The following is a 24514-nucleotide window of genomic DNA, read 5'->3' on the forward strand; positions in this document are numbered from 1 at the left end:
TGAAGGCACTACAGTCTTTCGCGAATTGTGCTATAATAACCTTTTAATCTACGAGTTATACCCGTTAAATAGCAGTAGAAATAACAAAAATACATTTGACATTCATTTTGTGGTCCTTCCTATTGCAGCAATATAATATAGAAACAAACTTGTTTCCTAACTATGAAATAATAATTGAAATATGCTACATATATATTGGAGTAGAAGAAGAAAGCTATAATTGTTTTCCTACGATTTTCCCGTTATTTATCCGATCGTTCCTATAGCAGGTATATAAAATAAAAGGTGTAAGTAATCAAGAAAAGAAGTATTTCTATACCCTTAAGCATTATATATACCAATCTTTCCGGTTTTTGAAATAATTTCAGAAATATTAAGATATTGTTCCATTTTAATTTACTGGCATATGTTTACCGAAAATGAAAAATCCTTTTGTATTTTTTTTTGACATTTATTTCTCATTCTGTTAGCTATATGATACAGCAGTCCGATTTGCAATATGTCAAATAACACATCATTTATCATTTATCATTTTTCATAATAATATTTATATATAATAATTATAATATTAATACATTTTTGTAATTCGGCATCGTGTATATATAAAATATAAATATTATATTAAAAGGCATTGAAAAGTCCTTAGCATATATGTTCTTGTGATATTTTAAATGATATAATATGTTGAATGACATTTTACAAAATAAATATAATTTTAAAACAAAAATTATGATAGATTTATCACAAAGTACCCAAGTGGTATTTCCCAAATTTTTCTTGAACACTGTTTTGGTCTTTAACTTACATAATAAAATTTTTTGAGATAGAAATTAAAAGTTATTTTCCTTGCTTAATACTCAGGCTCTCGTAGCATAATTTTTTTATATCGCATTTTTTTACGAAAAGAATATTATTTAATAATCCCTTGTGGATTATCCGACGCGGATACGGACAGTCTTAAATATGTATGTACCTATTTCAAAAATAGCTTGATTGCGAATGAAATTTTTTACCGCCTTTATTTATACCCTGCAGTTATGACCAAAATTCGCTAGTTTATAAGGCCAGATCTCAGATATATTTCTTAAACCTTTATCAAAACTACAAAGCGCCAAACAACAACGAAGTTATGAACACTAGTCCCTGTTAATAGGATTAAAATATCATGTATATTTTTCAAAATGCGCAAACCTGACAGCTAGTGTAGTTCAAAAATATGTATGTATACTTTGAAGGGAAGACATGTTTTTCGATGCCTTTCGACCGACATTATAATCCTAAAAATGTATAAAAATAACTTAAACTGGGTATACAATTATTTATAGGCATTGTAAATAAGTAACAACAACATATTAGTTATTAAGCAGCGTTTCCAATTTTTCCGGGTAGCATTAAGATAAAGTAATATATGGCTAAATTACTATTGCAATATAAAACGTAATTACACAATATCTATATTTTGAGTTTATGATGATTTCTGTTTTTCAATATTCTTCAATTATATTTTATGTTTTTAAAAACACGTAAAGTAACAAATTTATAAACATATACATGGATAAAAAAATTTTGTAATTGCGGATAATTGACGAACGAATGTAACAACAAACGAAGAGCATTGCATCGAATGAAGGAAATACACCAACATCTCATCCAAATACACACCTCCCCGAAAAAGCCTTCAGGTTTATACAACAAAAGTCGTATTTAATACTATATATGGTTCAAATTTATATTTAGAAATAATTATTGTAACATTTCAGAATATACGGATGTATATGATGTTCTTAAGAAAGATTTATTAAAATCGAACTTATATGTATGTCTTAATTTTTTATTTATTGAATCTTTAATGAAAAAAGGAAACGTTATAGGCCATGCCATCGACTATCAAGTACCCTTTACTCAGCTTAGGGGAGTGCGGGGGAAATGGATATAAAATCAAAGCGACTCTATACATGATTGCACAAATATTTGCATATAAATGCTTAAGAAATGACTAGCTAGCTATGTCCGTCTCACTGCGGCTGGTGACTCTGATCAAGAATATAAATACCTTTCACTCTACGAGAAATGGGTATAATAACAAAGCTACACCAAGTGTTATTTTGATAATTATGGGTGAATCTTGTACTTCACCTAGAATCAAGTTTTTGGAATCAATTTTATCCTAAATATGTGTCAAAAGTATACCACATTGTATGAAAGATGTTATTTCATCCTTTTAAGTGTCATTTGACCAAATCCACGGTCTCTCATTATTGTGTAGAAAAGGCGATAAATATTTCAGAGTTAAGGTTTATTAAATCAGGTAAGAAAAATCCATAAGCAAATAAAATAAAAAAATTTTAAAACAATTAGTTTACTTAACGTACCTGTGGTTCATGAAGAGGAGACGAGTAGGCGGCCTTGTAAGGATTACCAGTACGGGAGGCCTGTATAATCGGGAACAAACTTCGAGCCAAATCAAAGTCAGGCAGACACAGCCGTCTAGTCTAGACGTTCAGGACAACACAAGTTACCGAATTGGGAAAAAATCTGTTAAGTAGAAAATTGACAGGCATGGAACGCGAATCCTGCCGATCCAAACGTGAAGTTGACAGGTTGTGTCATCTAGGGTAAGCCTGGAAACCGCAGCCATTGGCTTCCTTGAGTCTGAGATGCGACCCAAATCAACGACAAGCCGAGTGCTTCGGAAAATTGTTCAGGGGAACAAGGACATTTCAGGAAGGCACAACGCACAGCAAGGTGATCTGAGTGATCGGGGTCACTAAGCAAGTCGATATAGCCATGTCCGTCGTCCTTTGTGAACGCTGTAAAATCGGAAACTTTAAAAGCTAGTGTGATATATCCGTGCTTAAATGATTTTAACTTCCTAATCGTCTGTTTGCATGTAGGTTTTAATGTGTAAGATCGTCACAAGGCATCCTTGACCGTTTTTTGTTGTTGCATGCCGCAAACTTTGACAATCGCTCTAAAAAAGGATCATGTCGATTGGAGCACGGAAAACGCCATTCCCCCGTATCTTTGAAGGCGTGCCAAATCTAATATAAATTTTCCCCCGTTTCTCGGGTAAAACTTGTCTTGTAGCGAAGAACAAGAAAAGAGCGTATAATGATTTCAGTCAGAAGTTTGCGACATTGTGAGGGAGACATTTCTTGACCAGTAGCACTATACGAAATGATCTAGCCGCTCCCGTCTGTCTGTTTGTGTGCTAATCATTCTTTCAGTTTTAAAGTTTTAAGTTTTCAGACAACTACATTCTATAGCTCCCACATGTATGAACAAAAAATATTTTATTAACAAGAAAGGAAGTTAACTTCGACAAGCCGAAGTTATATATTTTTAAGGATTGTTGATAACTTCAGTTATATAAATAAAGTAGTCCGATTTTTATACCCTAGCAGGGGGTAGAATAATTTCAGTCAGAAGTTTGCAACGCAGTGAAGGAGACGTTTCCTGTCTGTCCGATGACTCGGGAGTAGAGTTTTTTCACTTATAATTTTTGTTAAGAGCTGATAAACAATAAAAAGTGCACTTAAAAATGTCACAAATATGGGTTGTTTGCGGAAAGACCTGTTCTCACAATTTTTTTTTTTTTGTAAAAAAAAAGGACAATTTTACACAGTTTACAATTGTATATTTGTTCAAATATATTACACGTACGTATACACACACATAGATTAAAATACCATAATTTTCATATAAACGTTACTTAGAGAATACAAGTAGAAAGACGTTTCGTTTTTAAAGTTAGTCCGGCCTTCTTATATATATATACCCTTGCAAAATATATATAGCCATTACGGAACAAACAAGAATTGTCAGAAAATTAGTATGCGAGTTTGTAATAAAATTATTCAATTTAACTTATTGTTCCACTCCGCTTATTGTATAGATACATTTTAAATTGCCTATTAGACCATGATTTATTTCAGTACATTTATACATTATACGATTATTTTCATTATCATAATTTACTTTGAAGCAAGCACATTTAAGTTCTTCATACAGAACTTCGAGCATTTTGCAATATAAAATAATAAATTGTAATCAGAGGCGATGTTTAATATTTTCTTATTATCGTGAAATTCGTTTTAACGGTATGTATGTTTTTATACTAGAACGTTTTGTGCGATATGTTAAGTGGATTACGTAGCCTTTAATCCTAAAGAAACATAAAAAATATTTTATAAGCATATGTAATAATAGTATTTTTTTGCACAACCAGTACATATATGTGTATTTACTTAAAAACTGTTTATAGATTTCTTCAATTAGATTTTATTGCGCTGGATTAAAAAAAAAAATTAAACAATATATACGCCAGAATAACCATCGTTTTAAAAAATAAAACGAAAAAAAAACTTTGGAAAGCTGAGTCATGGCTGTACCCTTGCAATTATCAGCAATCCGACTGATACAAAAATTGAAGACTGGTGCAAAATCGTACATAGCAATTTAAATTCCGTTTGGTTTTTTAAGGTTAGGTTACATTTTTAGTTTTATAATCTGAATTCAAACTCATCAGTCCTTGTATTTGTTTTAGGTAATATATTTCATCTACGCAAATTTAAAAAAAATTCGTAAGGGTTAGCTTGTTAGTGAAGGATTTGTCTACACATACAAATCTATGAGCATACGCAAAACTCTAAGCAAATTGTATTTGCTATGCTTTAAAATAGTAAACAAAGCTCTTAAAAGCAAAGCCATAGGACAGTTCGATAGATTTGTATTTTTGTAATATAAATTTTTAAAATAATCTCACAGCATTATGCGTAATATTTTTTTTCCAAAAAAGATGGGACTAAATTTGACACCTGCACTCTTTAAATATTTAAAAAAAAAAACATAAATTTTCTGTTAAACTGTTACAATAATTACCGATTGTTCAGAAAAGATTGTATTTTAAGCAAATTATACCTACAGTCCCTGACCCCATATGTACTTTTTGATGATTATTAAACAAAAATGTACTAAATTCTTTGTAATAGGAACTATTATTTAAATTTGTGATAAAAAGAGAATTTAAATGGTGAACTCTGCCATTTATGTTTGCAAGGGTATGGTATGTAATTATCGGCTTTCCGAAGATATTTTTCGACGATTTTACTTTATTTGGTTTTATTTGGTGGGAATTTTTGTGTGCATTTTAGAACATTTAATAAACGTTTTAGTTTGCGTCTGCCAGCCTTGACACATGTTGATGTTAAAGATAGTATGACATCTGCGCAATGCAATAAATATATACAATCCATACATACACTATCAAAATATGTTATTATTCGAACATTAATTTTAATTTTTATTTATACATACATACACAGACACATGAAATTTATAGTCTAAAACATTTACATACTACAATTGTATTCCCTTATGATCATATGTAACTTTTTATTATACCAAAAAATTGACCGGATAAAATGTTGAATAAAAAAAATTATTTTTTTTGACCAATTTTTTAATTTGGGAAAATTAACAATTGTTAAAAAGATATTTAATTTTTGTGTTTATAGTGGTATACAAAATATTTAAAAAAAGTTTACATCAATTAAAAAAACTTTTTATAAATAATCAAACCTTTAAATGTATATATAATAAAAAATAATGCCCAAGAAAACTATTTTTGAATACAACAAATATAAAAAAAAGGTATATTTAATAAAGTGAAAGTTAATTGCAAATTTTTAAATTAAACGATTTGTTTTATTTTATAGGGATAGTTAACCGTTATATAAAACTATTGGTGACATTTTTAGTTACGTGGTCCCATGAACCGTAATGTTTTCTGCAAAATGAAATTTAAATTTCATGTTGCGACATGATGGACAAAAAACTAAGAGTGTTCAAATATATTACCAAGGTAAGGAATTGACAAACCGTTACAGAAACAGTTGTTTTCCATTTGTTTTTGTAAAAGTAAGTAATGGCTAGATGACATTTACTTAAAAATAGGAAAACGAAGACTATTAATAATTTGTATGATGATGGTGTACAACTCAATGACGCTATAAGACGGAAAAATATCTGCTTTAACTCTACAAAATATATTCTCATGAGCTGAATTAACATGATAATACCGAGCACTTTTTTGTGGCATATACATTTTTAAGAGAAATGAAACGTACTGATTTCAGCAACTTTTTGTTTATGGTAGCATGTATATTGAATATATTCCAATAAATTATTTATACATATGATAAATGATAATGAGAGCCACAATTACAGTTCGCTTGGTTCACTTATTTGTATAGGTGAAAGGTCTTAACACTTTGTTTGTACCCTGTCATAGGGTACTAAACTTTAAAAATCACCGTAATGGCACTCTACTTTTTTTATTCCTCTCTGGTCTCTCCGAGTCTCCATTTCATTTTTTTAAGACTCACATATCCGCTTATGACTCGAACGAAAAAAAAACGAAAAAATGAATTATTAGTTAAAATATTTGTGTCTTTAACAATATGTAAAATGAACCATCATTCCTTTTAGGCAGAAGAATAGAAACAATAAATAATTCGAGAAGATATAGTGCTTTCATTGTATTCGACTCATTTTAATATTGCAAATACGAATTATTTATTTATCCTTTCTATGGGTGCTCTTTTAAACGTACATTAAAACCTTGATATTAGGGGCAACACAATTTGAACACACTTTATTTAACATTTGGCCAACTTTTATGTATTTTTAAACGGTTATAAGAAAACGATTCAATCAAACCACGTTATAGTATGGCTGTCTATCATTTCTTTAAAATTAGAACTTTGAATATCTTTACAAACCCGAGGACCAAGTAACTAAGTTTTCACAAAAATAACATTGTCGTTTGTGTGTATATTAAAAAAACCTTTTCAACTTATATAAAAAATAACCGTCAATCTCTTTTGTTTACACACACTAATTTTTTAATTTCTTTGATTTTAGATGTGTTTTCCGTGATGATTAAAATCACAAAATTTTATATCTATGTATATATCGTATCATTAGGAATGTGACTTAGGATCATGAACTGCGGTTCAAAAAAAGCAATACATGAATATTCTTAATCTGCAATCTTTAACATAGGTAAGAAACTATATAAATATTAATCAATTACTTTATTTTAAGTTAAAATTAAAGTCAGTCGATATTTCAGTTGGATTAATTTATCTTGAATATTAAATCTTACAGAGTATTACTTATTTCAAATACATACATACATACAATACCACACTATTTAAGCATTAAATGAGCAAATACGACATTTACAAATGATTTTTATAAATTGCATCTGAAAGAAAAAAAATTTATTATAAATTTATATGTAAACTGATATTGGTAGTGTATAATCTAGTACCACGCTTGTTTTGAAAAAATCGGTGATTATGATAGACTTTATATATAAATATTTTATCTCAACTCAAATTTTTCTTTAATCTCAGCAAAATATGGAAGGTTGAACGTGCCATTAATGAAAATTAGGGTATTTTGAAGATTAAAGTATTTATTGAAATGACCTAAAATCCTATAATCACTACTAAAATAAATTTTAGCTGAAAATGTATATTAGACTGACGCGTAAGAGTGGGTACTAAGTCTTGTTCACTCAAATAAATCTTAATCTGAACTCTAAACTCTAGATATTTTCTATATTTGGATACTTGCCTAAAAAATTATAATACTGCCAAAATTAGTATGAAGTTTAACCTTGGAAACAATGTGGTTTGATATGGAACGTTCCATATATTATCTTATTTGGATACATGGCGAAAAATAATGATAATACTGCCGAAAAAGATAAATCTTGGAAACAATGGGGTTTGATCCCAAGGAGTGCCCTGATTGATATGGAACGTTCCATATATTAAAACAATACTGTTTAGTAGATACAAATTTGTAGAACCATCACCTTATAAATGAGCTCACTTTTGTGTTTCTTATGTCAGCGTGGTAGGATGAGAAAATTCTTATTCTGCCGACATTATGTTATGAACTTGCTCTAATTTAAAAGCCAATCTCTGCTTTTGCGAAAATTCATCCTCTTCAAGTGTAACAGTTAGCTGTTCATTGTACTTCACAGCATATGTGTACAGCTCATGTAGTGCACAGTTTGTATTAAATTCTGTTGTGTGCAGCTGAAACAAGAGAAGTAAAAAATATTTATTCCAGAACAGATTTATGAAGCTTTTGGAAACTAACCCTTGATTCTTCTGCAAGCATAGCATTCATATCCTGATCTGATATTGGGGACATATCGCGAATGTCTCGATAATAACGATCAACCCATTTGCGATACTCTGGTATGTCTTTCGCGTATAGAAGTTTCGAGCTTGGTGAGTCCTTACCTGCGAAAGATTAAAATGTAAAACTGTTTTTATTTAGCACTGTTCTACTTACCCAACCGGTGATCAGAAGTTGAACAAGAGTCCATAAATGTTTGTGCCACAACTGACAAGCAGGAATCCACTATATTTGACTTGTGTATGTCAAAGACAAAATTAGGATTTTTAATCAAGTTTACCCAAAAGCTAAGAATTAAACAAAATGAATTATGATTAATCGTCTAAGGAATAATAAATAAATACTTACCGCAATGGTAAGCTGTTACTTTTCCAGGTATGCACAACTTCTGGGTCAGTTATACCATGTAACTGAGCTTGATCGTCGAGAAAGTCAAACATGTACTTTATAGCTAGGGGCAGTGCCGATCCTCGATGAGCGGTGCTAAATATCGTTTCAAAAAGATCATCTACGAATTTCTGAAGTGTACCCTTAGTTGCCAACAGTCTGGTTAAGTAAATCTCTGATACCAATTTGTTAACCCGCTCGCCTTCTTTCTGCATGTCACTATCATGGTGTTTCACTAGATGCCAGTATCTTAGACCATTATCATGCATATCATTATTTAGAGGGCTCCCGGCGCGGCTAAATGTCGGAGAGGAGGAGGTGTATTTCGATATATTAAGAGTTTCATACCTAAGATTGATAATAAAATATTTAAATTTGATGTTAAAAAATGTATATTGCTTTCTTAAAATAATATCTTACTTGTGCGATTTTTCATTTTTATCCGACAAAATACTAAAGTTATAAATTGAACTTTGCTTTGGTACTAGGCTCAGCCCAGCGCCGTCTGGAACGTTATAGTGCTGCAATGTGTTAAGTTTTTTCCATTCGCTTTCGGTTTTAGATGTTACATCCTCATCGTACAGAATGACTCGACCTGTAGCACCTGTTCGCCACTCTAAAACAAAAGTGGTAGACATAAAATTTTTTTAATAATTTGTAAATCTGAGAGAAGTGAAATAGAGTGTATACTACATATGTCATCCGTACTTTTACAAAACGTACGGATTTCGCAAAAAAAAAATGTAATTTTTCTTTTGCTTACGTATACTATTTCGTAAATAATTACCACGCCCTGAAAATGGGCTAAAAAAATGTTGTGCAGTTCAAAAACAGTTTGTATTAAAACACTGAAGTAAAAAAATACCGTCTGTTAAAACATTTTTATCTCCATCTATAGTAATCTATTTGACATCGTTTCAAGTCGATGTGACATAGCCGCGTCCGTATCTCCTTGTGCCCGTTTCTACGCAAAGAAGCCTCTCAGTTTGGCAAGCCGAAGTTTTTATAACCTTGCAGTTATTGTAACAAATGTTAGTTACACCATGTTAAATTTCTATACCTTTTTTGTGTAAAACTAAATTCGTAATTCTGAAAAGTTAAAATATTCTATATACCAGAGTAAAAGAAAATAATTTTATATGATAAAGGTAAACATCATCAACATATTTTAGTAAATGAGAGTGAGTTAGAGGGAAGATCATTTATAACCAGAGTAAAAATCAAACGACCTTCAATTTTTTGTTATTATTATTATTACTATTACAAAATATGTCACTTTGTGATCGATCTTTACTTAACAAAACCGTCAACATGGTTTTGTTAATGACAGAGATTAGCACAATTGTTGCAAGTAAGAGGTAATAATGTGTTTTCATGTTTTAGGAATTGCAGACAAATTACAGATTCCTCTATAGTTGTGGACATCCACCTTCGCACCTTTTTTTTGAAGTGGAATAAAATAATCATTCCAGATAGTAGAAAAAACATGATGATCTAGACAAATGAAAACTTTTAAGAATGGATTTACATATGTTTCGGGTACAAAACCTAAGCACACACCCCGGGAGTCCATCTGGCCCAGGATAGAAGGTTAGCGTTACAGTTTCTAAATCACTTAAAAGTGAAGAGTAAACAGGAGAAAAAATACGAATTACCCTATCACAACTATAAGTAGCTTGGAAGATTTCAGCAAAAAAATTTGCAAATTAAGGATCCGTAGATGCCTTAATTCAGTTTAAAATTGTACATTTAAATGTGGGATAATAAATTGAAAAGATCCAGATCGGACAACTATATAATATAGCTCCAATAAGAATACAGTTATACTTTACTTATACTTTTGGGAATAATATGGATGCCATAGAAACTATCGAATAATTAATGTCAACATAATACAAATACCGTTATATTTCCTTTTCCGATAACAGTAGTAACCTAAAATGAAGCAAGAATGGAATGTAAATTCGGCAAGCCGTAGTTTGTTTACCCTTGCAGTAATAAGAAAAAATCAACCAAGCTTAGAAGGTTGTAGGAAAAAAAACACCGAAGATATAATTTTTTTTATATGTTTTCATCGATAGTTCCTATGGGAGCTATAAGATATAGTGGTCCGATCCGACTGGTTCCGACTACATACTACCTGCAATAGAAAGAAGACTTTTGGGAAAGTTGCAGTCTGATAGCTTTAAAACTAAGAAACTAGTTTGCATAGAAACGGACGGACAGACGGACATGGCTAGATCGACTCGTCTAGTGATGCTGATCAAGAATATATACTCGTATACTGTATGGGGTCGGAAACGTCTCCTTGCGTTTCGAATGGTATTATTTTAGAAAGTGCATTTATTAAGTCGTATTAACAAGCATTATTCGTCCCAAAAGTCAATATCAGCACTTTTGTATGTTGATATCGCGTGATCGCCACGACTCCTTACCTCGTTAAAAGGTGTTTTTGTTTCATATCAGAAGTTTTTGTTATACCCTTGCATAATACTTTCAGTCAGAAGTTTGCAGAATAGTGAAGGAGACGTTTCCGAACCTATAAAGTATATATACATTCTTGATCCGCACCACTAGGCGAGTCGATCTAGCCAAGTCCGCCTGTCCGTTTGTTCACAAACTAGTCGCATAGCTCACATGGATTTGATAAAAAACTTTTTTAAAATTGTTTAAAAAATTATAATATTGGTGTAAGGACCATTAAATATATACTTTCTTTCTTGGGAATATCATTATAGTATTATTTCAACATTTTTAATACAAATTTTAAAAAAATTTAAAACTTTATCGTGCAGCTGCCACAGACAATCGGATAGTAAATGACAAAATAATAAAATACGGTTATGTTTTGTTTTCGGCAAACATATACGGTAGTAAATTGAAATGAGACGGAATCTTACTGTGTCTGAAGTTTCTTTTTAGTTTTTTAAGAATCGAAAAGATTTCTACCTACAATGCTTCCACGGGAACGACCTGGAAACTTAGGCTTCCTGAAAATAATTTCCTTTCATGTTTTAAATCAATTATAAAATAGGATTTCCATTCGTTTTTACTTTAATAATCATATACAAGGTTTGGTCAAAAAGTAAGGTGACTTTGTATTTTCAAGAAAAACTATTAATTTATTTATCAATATTAATGTTGTCCCCCTCAAAGTAATCCCTCTCAGATACAATACAGTTATGCCAACGGTTTTTCCAATCCTCAAAGCACTTCCCATAGCACTTTTCGGTATTGCCTTGAGCTCTTCAAAGATGCAGTCTTTATCTCTTCAATCGTTGCAAATCTCCGTCCTTTCATAGGTCTCTTTAGTTTTGGGAACAAGAAAAAGTCACATGGGGCCAAATCCGGTGAATATGGTGGCTGACGCATTATTGTGGTGTTGTTTTTGGCCAAAAAATCTCTCACAAGCAAAGATGAGTGAGCAGGGGCATTATCGTGATGCAAAAACCGTACGACCATATGGTAAGAACTCCTGATGCACCACGCCATGGTAATCGAAGAATACAGTGATCAAAACATTGACATTTGATCGAAATTGGCGTGCTTTTTTCGGTCTTGGCTCTTCCATTGTGATGATTGGGCTTTGGTTTAGATATCATAACCATATACCCATGATTCGTCACCAATTGTGACCCTTTTGAGTAAATCTGGGTCGTCGTTGACGTCATCCAACAGCTCTTGAGCGATGCTCATGCGACGGTTCTTTTGGTCAAAATTCAGCAATTTTGGAAAAAACTTCGCTGACACACGACTCATGCCCAAAACGTTTGAAAAAATTTCATGGCACGAGCCAAGCGATATACCGACATCTTCAGCAACTTCTCTGATAGTGATTTGACGATTTTCCAAAACAATTTTCTTCACTGCTTGAACGTTTTCATCAGTTATTGATGTGCTTGGGCGTCCAGAGCGATGCTCGTCATTGGCATCTTCCCGGCCATCTTGGAAGAGTTTGTACCACTTGTAAACATTTTTTTTACTCAGAACAGTTTCACCAAATGCCACTGTCAACATTTCAAGTGTTTCGGAGCACTTAATTTTATTTTTTACACAAATTTTTATGCAAATCATTTGATCCATATTTTTCTATAGCAAAAAATCGCTGAGCACGCAAAACAACTTGTTACCTTTACGCCTCTCACAACTAAACAAAAAAGGGGATTCAATTGAAACTTGGTACAAATGTTAGGGAACCAACATAACAAAACAAAAAAATCGATAATCGAAAATATGTTGCCCGCGAAATTTGAAAAGTCACCTTACTTTTTGATCACACCTCGTATGAGGTTTGTTAATAGCATTACATACAATTTGCTGGGCTTTAAATAATTTAGTTTTAATCGATGAAAAACTTAAAAATGCTTTCCTTTTGACTAAAAAATATATAATAACAATTTTTTCTTATCAAATTACTTTTGCTTCGGTTTCGGCATAAGAGAAAAGTTTTGCTCTTTTTAACTTTAAATATCTTCCAAACGGTAATTTTTATGACAAAAAGTGTTATATAATATCTTATGTTAAGTAATCTCTAGGGCCATAAAATTTAAAATTTTTTTTTAGTCAACAAGTGGTTTTAAAAAAAACTTTTTGTCATAAATCTAAATCTTTTACATTCAGAGAATTTTACAATACGAATCCAATTAAATTATATTCATATATAGCATATAGCAAGTCTCTGCAGCATCAGTTTATTTTAAAAAACTGTAAGCCTTATAAATCAGGCTTTTTTGCATTTCCCGCTAAACTAGCGGGCTTTTCAAAGTCTAGCAACAACGTTTTCTATCTCGAGCTATTTCATACATGCTCAGGGTCCCCAAGACCCTAAAATCAAAACGGGACACATACAAACCCACAAGTTCCAAATTTCTAAATTTTCACTTTCGCACTTTCACCCCTGTTTCTCCTAAACTAATTGATACTCACGAACTCTTGGTATGCAATGCTCGTAGCATCGTCAGCGTTTCGTCACTACCTGTACTGACGTCCACATCGATTCGTGGGCGGTGTGTAACATGTAGAAGGAAACCTTGCCGACCCCATAGAGCGTATATGATCTGTCTGTCTGATCGTCTGAATGAACGCTGAAAATTCGGGAACTATAACAGCTAGAAAGTTGGGACTTGGCGTACAGATTCTTGAGTTTACTTAAGCAACAATAACTTGTCTAGCTACCACGTCTTTTAACATTTTGTAAAAACTTAAATAAGATTTTGCTTCTATTATCAAAAATTTTTCAGTCCAAACGATTGCATGTTTTTCAGTTAAGCCCAAAATAGTCGTAAACTGATCCAATTCCTAAAGTACCCAACCTCTAAATTTGTTGGAGCGATCATGAATTATCGACGTTTCTAGAAAGGAAGTTAACTTCGGCAAGCCAAAGTTTGTATACTCTTGCAGTTATAAGAAATAAGCAACTTTAGAAACACCATGTAAAATTTTTAAGGATTGTTGCTGACTTAAGTGATATAAAAAAAAAATTTCAGACCTTTTTTTGACATCTATATTTTAGAATAGTTCGATTTTTATTAAATTGAAAAATATAAAATATTATATTTCCAATATTATAAGATAACATATCAAAAAGCTCCAAAGCTATAATTTGTTTCATATTATTTTCCCAACAATTTTCTGATCGTTTATATGGCAGCTATATGATATAATCGACCGATTTTGATAAAATTAAGTTCCAAATTCAGAACTAATTAAAAAACTAAATAAACATCAAAGATATAATTTTTATACCCGTTACTCGTAGAGTAAAAGGGTTTACTAGATTCGTCGAAAAGTATGTAACAGGTATAAGGAAGCGTTTTCGACCCCATAATGTATCTAGCCATGTCCGTCTGTCTTTCTGTCCGTATGAACGCTAAGATTTCGAAAACTATAAGAGCTAGGACAGTTAAACTTCCCATGCAGATTCCTGGTCTTCCTGCGCAGCGGTGTGCCACGCCCACTCTAAAGCCCACAATCCGCGAAAATCTGTAGCGCCTACATTTTTTGTTATAGAAACAAAATTTAAACTGAAATGTATTTCTTATCAGTACCTATCGAGACACAAAAAAAGGTGCCACGCCCACTCTAACGCCCACAAATGGCCAAAACGCTTAAATTTGTCTGCCACCCACATAACATCACCTGAAATAGCCGGTAGGCTACGCCCTAAAATATCGCTTCTCTGCTTATATATCTTCATTATCCTTTTGCTCCCTTAAGCTGGGTAACGGGTATCTGATAGTCGAGGCACTCGACAATAGCGTTCTTCCTTGTTTTTTTTTTAAGTATCACTGAAGTCAGCAACAATCCTTAAAAATTTCACGTGTTACTAAAGTTTATTATTTCTTATAACTGCTAGGGTATACAAACTTTGGCAAACTTCGTATACATGCAAGATTGCAAATGTGACCTAAATGCGTCATGGAAGTTTTTTTTTGTGGTGTGGTGCACTTTGAATTCCTTCCATAAGAAATATTATTTTATCTTTCTGCATTGTTTGCGTAAATAAATTAAATGCAGTGTTTTTTGAAGAACAAAAAGTTTCCTTTTAATAAAAAAAATTATCTTCAGGAGGAAATTTGTATGCGAAATAAGTACTGTTATAAATGCAAGCATAGGCCAAACAAAAGTGAAGCCCGTGTCTTGAGTTTTAAAAAAATTGGTTGCCATTAATTTTAGATAAATATTTTTAAAGGTAAGTTAAGTGTAGTTAACATACTTGAATATGAGCAATAGTACAAAAAAAAAGTTCATTATACATATGTACGAGTGTACTTATGTACATTGTACATACAAACGTTAACAAATTCATAAAATTAAATAATATATGTACATTGTAATTGTGCCAAAATAAATTAACTGTATATTCGTAATCAACACATGTGAATTGTGAAAAGAAATATAAAAGAACGTTTGGGCCTACGGAAAGTCAACTCTTGTTTGAAACCGAAACGATTAGTTTCTTTAAAAAGGCTTATCATTGATGTGGTTAATACTATGTTTTGAGGACCAACTTAAATGCATGCATTGTTTGCGTGAATCAATTAAATGCAGTGGTTTTTGAAGAATAAAAAGTTTCCTTTTAATACAAAAATTCTCCTCAGGAGGAAATTTGTATGTGAAATTGTCATACAATACTGATATCAGTTTATGAATGCCTCCAATAAAATTAATACCGGACTTCGACGAACAGCTTTTATAAAAATGTTTTCAGTTTAATTTTACTTACCTAAGTCTAAGTCATCTTTTCGCGGTCTTTGGCTTGATGGAATGTTTTTATAAATTGTTTCCAAGCATTTCTCTTTTACTTGTCCAATTGTGTCACAATCCAAAACCTTTACGGATACATTTTCGGTATGGGGAGGCAACATATCTAAGTTATTGCAAAATATTGGCTGTTGTATAATGCTTGCATAAACATTCATTGGTCGAAAATCAATGGACTGGCGTATTAGTTTTTCTTCACTAAGAGAGTATCTCGCCTCATGTGTGCACGCATCAACAGGACCCTTATCTACCTGCCCCTTTACAGCGCGAAAAAGCATATATAACGGCTCTCCAGCACACTCCTTCAAAAACTTGTACAGAAGAAAGGTAAACCAAGCACTTAACATTTTTTCTGCCACACTTTCAGTTCGCCTTAATAAGAGTTTCGGGTGACTCTTTCCCTCTATACATTTTTCAATCAAGTCTCCCAATAAAGTTTTTAATATATCTGTGCAGTATTCCAATTTCGATTGTAGTGTGACCATAATTAATGAGGCCACATTTACTCGTTCACGCATAGAAAAGTATCGATTCGACTCTAAGGTTCGAATAAAAAGTAGCAGAAAAGTTTTGTTCATAATAAGTTGGCCAAAAATACGCAACCCTTTTTCCTTTCGAAGAAGCTCAGGTCGCTCCCATTGCAGTACAATGTGGTCTTCATGATTCGGAAAAAGAATCTTCATTGCATACGATCGATAATCCAAAAACGGAATGCCTCCAGAGGTAAGATCCCCTGTGAGGTCAGTCATCTCTGTTTGGAGTTCTGCAAACGCCTCCTTACATTCAGCTGCGACACGTAACTCTAATATATCCATTTGTTCCTGCATGTTTCGAAGCACCCGGTTAGACTCTGAACTTTTCTTTTTATATGCCACGAGCAAAGCAACAAAAATCAGCAATAAGATAACAATTGTCGCTATTACTGCAAATATTACGTTTTCTCCCCAATCCAAAATTATGTTTGATGATTCGTAGCTAAGGATACCAATACGGTACTCCAGCGAAGTTCCAATACGAACAATTACTTCTGGTCCATTGATGCTTTTAGTTGCCGTTGCTTCAGGAGGAGGTCTACATGTAAGTTGTTGTCTTGAAAGAGACGTAATATTGCAAAATCCATTTCCTATTTTTACTTCCACATCAGTCTCTTTGCAGGCGCGATCTAGGTTTCGGCCATTTATTGTCAAATATTCACTCTTGAAGTACTTAACCCTTTCTTCAAATATAAAATATTCGGGATTAGGATAAAGTTCAAAATGGTTATTATGAATCTTCGATAAATTTTGTACCCGCAAAACATTATCCATAAGGAACCCATATTCTAGAAGCATTGGCCTTTCTGCTTCAATAATTTTGCTGTCCACGTCGATAGCTGGAGATGAGCATTCCATTTCAGTATCCGATTGCACTCGGCATTGGCTTGCATATATCTCTCCATTGTATACTACGTAAATGTTGGGATTTTGAATACTGGTGAATTGGGTACCAATCACGGAAATTCGAATGCCCCCAGCTGGTATTCCTTTCGGTATCTTTATTTGTCCACTTGGCCCTGAACTAACGTGTTCAACTGTAGGATCCAGAACATATTTGAAGTTATAGTCATTAAACTCTCGGGGACCATTATCGAACGACATTTTTAGCCTTCCTTCAATGATACCAGGAGAAGGTGAAGTGCGACATATAGCTTGTGAAGAATCTGTGCTTAGAATTTTGCAGGGCAAATGATCATTTATTGATGCTTGTATACGAGAGCCTGCATTTAAGTGCTTTCCAGTTATATGTATTTCAGTTCCACCAGAAGTTGGACCAAACTTAGGATTAAAATCCAAAATTTTCGGGTCAACAAATTCGTAGTCTTCCTTAGATTCACCTCGATAATCCCCTATTTGTACCACTATTTTGCCGTTTCTGTACATTTGTTCTCCAGGACTATCTACAGTACATACGATTTGCTTTGTGTCAATGTAAAATTGCGGAAACGGCATACAATTTATCCCAGCTATTCGAACGCCTGAATAAATATCGTTATAATTTTTGCCCAAATTGATACCACGAATTGTTATGTTAGTTCCTCCTTCCCAGGGACCCGTTTTCGGTTCGAAAGTGTGAATTTCAGGGTTTGGGCAAATTTCACTTCGATTTAACCAATCAGTTTTCCCCTCTTTGTTCTTATTACATTGCTCTTCAACTTCGCATGTATTAGTAGAAGAACACCATCCGCAATTGTACTTTTCGGCTAGGGCTAAACAAATTCCACAGCTATCGGCCATTTCTCGACATCGATAAATAACAACTGCAACACATAATATTTGAAAAGAATAGAAGGATGTTTATAAGGATCATACTTTATTATAAACTTACCATGTATATTATGAGGGTTGTCAAGAGGTTTGGAACCACCCCATATAACAGCGAATGTGGCTGTCAAATTGGGCGATCTTGAGGTGTACTGAAACTCCATGCTATCGCAGTAAATGGTATCACCCAACAATTGAGCATTTAAACTCGTTACACGTCCTTCGATATTAAATTGGCAAACGAAACGCGTTTGAACTATAAATTGTCCTATTATATGAACTTTAACTTTTATAGATTTGCTTGTTCCACCAGACACCAGTACTTCACTTCCATCACCTGTAGCGTTGATCGTTGGACAAAATCCAGGACCTGATCTATAGCTTGGGCCTATCCGGCTAACGCCTGTAACCAAAATATCGTTGCGACAATTTTCAGCCGTGTCGTGTGTGCACCGGTGTGCCTCAACACACCAATCGCACGGAAACTCCGAGGACACACAACGGGTACACGATGAGTGTGTACTGCAATCAAAGAAAGTAAAATCCGTTGACACTAAGTCAGGTCCATTTCTGGTACGCACAGATAGTTTGGCTGTAAAATGATGTTTCCCTTGTTCAATTTGGGGAAGCATGTCCGTTCGCGGTGTTGTACAGTTCACGCCATTTCTCTTTTTCGTGGCATTTGTGAAGAGTGCTTTATCCTCTGTGGTAAATGCACATATTAAATTCTCCTTTAGTTGCGGCAAGTGATCTATGATAAGCTCTAAAGTCCGAGCAGTAGTACGCTGTAGCTGGTGAGGCACAACACTTGTTATTGTAGTACATTTCCCAGTTTTATAGCTGACCCAATATAAAGGATCGTTGGCGTCGTCCTGGCAATTGGATCGTGGGCTACATTTATTCTCCAATGAGCACCAACCGCAATATGGGTCTCTAGCACCTAGGCATTCTCCACATGTCTTGTAATCAGAGCAATCAAACACTTTAACTTTTGATACTTTAGTTTCGGACATGACATACATGTAAAGGTTTTGGTTGTCAAACTGCATATCCTGATTAATTTCAGAGCCCAAGTCCACAGGAAAACTGGCGTACTCATTCGCAACAGATGAAGATTCGACTACAACTTTCTTGAGGTATCCATCTGCTGTGCCCACGAATACAACGGTATATCCACTAGTGCTCGTTGCAGCAACTGAAGTTAACTTCGTGTTAAACATAGCAACCGGCACTGAAGTAATAGGATTCTCTCCTCCCAACGGAGAATTTACATCGAGTCCACAAAAATCCTCTCCAATTGTTTGTAGTTTCTGAAAAAATATTAATATTATTAATATAAGGTGAATTTGTTTTGGATTTTCGTGGTATGGTGCACTAGAATTTCTTTGAGGATATCGGGATAAAATGGATTTGGAAAAATTTAAAAGATTTTTCATTTTACAAACAAAATTATCATACTTTTCGGTACATGTTATATGATGTTATATGGGCGACAGACAGTTTTTAGCGATTTAGCCGTTTGGGGGCGTTGGATTGGGCGTAGCAAACAGGTCAATCAAAAGGTTTTAATAACACAAATACATTTTAGCAAAAAACAAGAAGTTAAGTTCGGCAAGCCGAAGTTTGTATACACTTGCAGTTATAAGAAATAATCAACTTTAGTAAATAATTGGTTCCCGATCGTTCCTATGACAGCTATATGATATCGTCTTCCGATTTTGATAAAATTTAATTCCAAATTCAGAACTAATTAAAAAATGTTATTTCCAAGCTAAGAAGGTTAAATGCTTAAAAAACACCGAAGATATTTTTTTTTTTTTTTTAATTTTTACCCCGTTCCGGCTGGTTTTGACTTACATATATACTACCTGCAATAGAAAGAAGACTTTTGGGAATGTTTCAATCCGAAAGCTTCAAAACTCAGAGACTAGTTTGCATAGAAACGGACAGACAGACGGGCAGACGGACATGGCTAGATCGACTCGTCTAGTGACGCTGATCAAGAGTATATATACTTTATGGGGTCGGAAACGTTTTCTTCACTGCGTTGCAAACTTCTGACTGAAATTATTATACCCTCTGCAAGGGAATACAAAATTGTATAGCATGACGACTGTGGATACCACAGTTTTGGGCGGTTTGTTGGTGTTAGAGTGGGCATGGCATATTTTTTTTTTTGCTGTGGGCGTTAGAGTGGGCTTGGCACCCTACTGAAATAAACGTGCTCTGCGCAGAAAGCCCTTTTATAGTTTCGGACAGACGGACATGGCTAGATCAACTCAGGTTGTGATCCTGATCAAGAATTTAGAGTAAGCTGGCAAAGGGACTCCATCGGATAATCAATGGACAAATAAGAGGAGAGTAATTATGGCTTCTGTCTCTTTAATTTTCTAAAAATTGTAAAGCTTTATTTATATATTATAGCATGTATAAACTTCGACTAGCCGAAATTAGTTTTCGTTTTTGTTTGTTGTATTCAGACAATCAAAAGTTACACTATCGATCATTTTGCAGCTCTATTTCATCATATTGAGATACATATGTAGTTTTTACTTACCGTTAAAACACATGGCATGCTGGGTGATATAAAGTCAAGTCCCCTCATCCCATTACCGTTAAAACAGGATTTTATGTTTTGCATAAATTTACGACGAATGGATTTCAATGAGTAAATGCATAGTGCAGAGTTGTTAGTTGGTGTGTTTCCGTCGCCTTTTGAAAAAGCAGCGAATAACACGTCATCCTGAATGGATATACCCAGACTTTGAGCCAAATCCGAGCTAGGTTTTCCCAAGAAACCGGCCTGAACCAAGTTGAATTTAGTGCCGCCCTGGGCATCACTTATACATTCGACTGGAATTTCCGTGTATGAATAATAGTTTGAATCTTCCTGGCATATTCGCACAAGCTTCGTTATATACTCTTTGGGAGAGGAATGGTGACTGTGCTTTAACTGCGTGGTAAGAAAATATGAGAATCGCTCAGAGCTGAATCCGAAAACGTAGTTCACAAAATATGTTTCACGTGCGTAAGAATTAATAAAAGTTCTCGTTCCAGTCGTAACCGCCGAAGAAGCAATCTGAAACATTTTCGTTTTTTCAAGAGAGCGCGAAGCCACGGCTGGGATTTCACTTCGGTATGGCGAATTGTTAGTATAAGTAACTCCGACATACATCACATTTGTCACTGGATGCTGTGGAGGGCCCGGTGCTATAAAAGCCACGGTTGACGAATTAGCATCATTTGCAACAACCGCATCGGGCACTTCATGCTCAATTATGCTAACATTCTGAAGATTACGAACTGTGCATGTTCCCTGAAATAGTGATCCGCATGAAATAAGTCGAGAAGTCGCACGATCTATGAGCAAAACTTTATTATAGTTGTCCGTCGGACTGCGAACAGCATTCAACGGGCAGTCGAGTATACTACACTCTACCGAATCGTTTTGGGGTCCCGTTTTTACCGTTTCGGACAGCTCCAAATCAGGCGATAGCTGATACAACCTATTAACACCACCAACAAAGACTCGTCCAGTAATGGTGTCCACTAACAAGTGATTTAATTTCGTGTCAAACGTAGCTACATTTGTAATGGTGGTACTATGGTTATTTGCATCCTTTACCGTCGCATTAACATCAGTCATATTTATGGGTTCATTTTGAATAGCCGTCTTGTCAGACCAAATATTTGCTGCCAGTGTCTGAGAACCTGCTATTAAGTTCAGCCTGTGGTCATATTTATCTCCTAGAGTTGCTATTAGCAGCACACTAAGAATAAAATTCATCTCCAAAATCGCTCCTTCAAAAGGGCGTCCAATTCACGTATTAAGTTAAAAGTCCAGATGCAGTTGACAGTATATTTCCCTTTTATGTTTCCAGTGATTTATTATTTATTATATTGTTTAAATTGCTGGTATTCCTGGTCTTTTGTATATCCACTTATCCACAATTGTTTTCCATTTGTAGCAGTGACTATTATTACAGAAAAGCAAGGAATTTATTTATTGTTATGAATAGCAACATCATTGAATCTGCAAAATCGTATAAAATTTAAAAAGGAATTAGAATTAAAAATATTGGTTGCACATAAAAGACAATTGTTTTTTATGTTCAAATTAATATTATTTCATTCTTACTTTGCAAAACTTATTTAGGGTACGTAACAAACAAAACTTTAAATGGGGTTAAAACCAAATTTACCATATACAAAAAAGTGTTCAAATTGTTTATACAAAAATGGTGATTGTTACTGGATTCAGTATTTTCAATAGTAGATCGGTAGGTAACAATTTAATCGAGTTTCAATACCGTAAAAAACAAGTGGACTTGAAAAAATACTTTGCAACTTTATATAACTGCAACCTGAAAGGCGTGACGACTGAATGACTAAAAATTTTTATGAAACCCTTTAAGCCTAATGATACTAAATAAAGTCTGAAGATTAGAAAAATTTTATTTTAGTCAAATTTTGTAATATATATAGAATAGAATATTACTGAATCAGTTGCAAAATTGGTATGAAACCTTTAAAGCTAAATGCTACTAAATCCGTCGATTTTGATTAAATTTAATTTATTTCACATTTTTTTTAGCCAATTTTTCGATTGTTTCTATGGCAGCTATAGGCAGGCGTAGGATATAGCGTAGGTTATACATATGTTAAAAAACGGGAAAGATATTATATTAAAGATTATTCCAATGGGAGCTATAACATATACTTGTCCGATCCGGCTGGTCTTGACTTACATAATACCTGCGAAAAAAAAAGACTTTTGGGAAAAGTTCAGATTAATAGCTTTAAAACTGCGAGACAAGTTTTGCGTAGAAACGGACGGACAGACGAAAATGGCTAGATCGCCTCGTCTACTAATGGTGATCGAAAATATATATACTTTATGGGGTCGGAAACGAGTCCTTCACTGCGTTGCAAGGTTATAAAAATTCTAGCATAGTTGAGGTATAATTCGATCGCTGTATAAACCTTTTTCGACCGGACTATCGTAGCAGTTTTTCAATTTATGGCCAAATATAGTAGTTTCCACGCCAACACTACCGGTGCGATTCGTCACTACGTGTACTGCCAACCACTGTGATATAATAGAACGGACTTTTGGAATCCTTTATAAAGCCTGTTGCTTCTAATCAAGAACATATACATTTTAAACACCAGAAACTTTGAAACTATGAAAAAAAATTATTATTCTGTGAATGTCCGTAAAATCTGTTTTACCATCCAACTCAGAAAAGCTGTATTATCCGTTTTTATTAACAGAACGCAGTATTAAAAGGTTAAAATCATCTAATTCTTTCCACTATATACATATTCGCATAAGCATAAAACCGTCTTGGGCCAGCGCCCATTTACGTTTTTTATAAAATACTTTGAGTTATTTAAAGTCTTGGAATGTTTCAAAGTTTATAGTTACATTCAAGCAAGTATAATTGTTCTTTATTTTTGATTACCCAATCAAGACCTAAAACTATTCGAATTTGTTTGCAAGCTTTGATGTGAAAAATGCTTCAGTACGATTGTGATCCAATTGTTTTCGCGTTGTTTAAGATAATGGTGCACTCACATATATATGTACATATATCTACCTATTTCTTAGAAATCAGAGAAAATATTTGTTCCCTTTGGATAAACCACGCCCCTACAACAAAATGTAAGCCAAGTACTTTTATACGAAACATGAAATATTTTTACAAAATGATCCAGTACTGACATTTGTTTGCAAATAATGATGTACTTCGATGCACTTTGAATATCGTACATATTGATATATATATAAAGATTTATAGGGAAGGGTTCACAAATGTATGTATGTCACTATAAAATTACGCATATTAATTCTTACAATCATACTAACGCCACAAGAAAGTAAACTCTGTGATTATAATACTTCCTACAATGTGTACACTCAACAAAGAAGCAGACTACAATTTTGGTAGCGTAGCGGGGTCGTTTTTGATTTTGTATGTATATCTGAATCATTGGGTGGAGAGCACTTCTTTTATAGAAATTAGTAAACACGGCTTACAGATTTCTTGGTGGAGACACATTTGATAAGTATCAATTCATTACATCCCAAAACTTTTAACATGGTATCTTTTTAATTTGTATTTCACTACTCATTATATTACACATAATTGTACAAAAACGTTATCGATATTACTATGCGCGACTAGCAACAACTAGAGATGAACCATGTAACTAACACAACCCGTATCGATCAATATCGATTGGTTGGATTTATATCACGGCTACACTTATACCTCTGCACACAGCCGCTTAAAATCACTATTAAATTTAAGCGGACTCTTATTGTATTAAATTTAAGCGAA

At 33.6% G+C, this 24514-nt stretch overlaps 1 protein-coding gene across 2 annotated transcripts; it reads right to left on the bottom strand.

Annotated features, from left to right (window-relative positions):
• Positions 1-3615: 3615 nt before the first annotated feature.
• Positions 3616-24356, bottom strand: LOC108035989 (plexin-A2). Of its 2 annotated transcripts, none has more exons than XR_006367451.2 (10): positions 24211-24356; positions 20728-22203; positions 18235-19480; positions 15833-18166; positions 9028-9223; positions 8569-8955; positions 8377-8507; positions 8179-8324; positions 7889-8114; positions 3616-7270 (listed from the first exon to the last, which is right to left on the bottom strand). XR_006367451.2 is itself a non-coding variant. In XM_044091294.2 (10 exons), the coding sequence occupies exons 2-9, from the start codon at positions 21955-21957 to the stop codon at positions 7947-7949; spliced, it is 5838 nt and encodes a 1945-aa protein (XP_043947229.1). In that variant the 5' UTR covers positions 21958-22203; positions 24211-24356; the 3' UTR covers positions 3616-7270; positions 7906-7946. The 2 variants fall into 2 exon arrangements, 1 of the variants encoding a protein (XP_043947229.1); XM_044091294.2 differs by having other exon boundaries at positions 7906-8114.
• Between the last annotated feature and the right edge of the window lie 158 nt (positions 24357-24514).

The sequence above is a fragment of the Drosophila biarmipes genome, chromosome 4, assembly GCF_025231255.1.
Source record: "Drosophila biarmipes strain raj3 chromosome 4, RU_DBia_V1.1, whole genome shotgun sequence".
NCBI lineage: Eukaryota > Metazoa > Arthropoda > Insecta > Diptera > Drosophilidae > Drosophila > Drosophila biarmipes.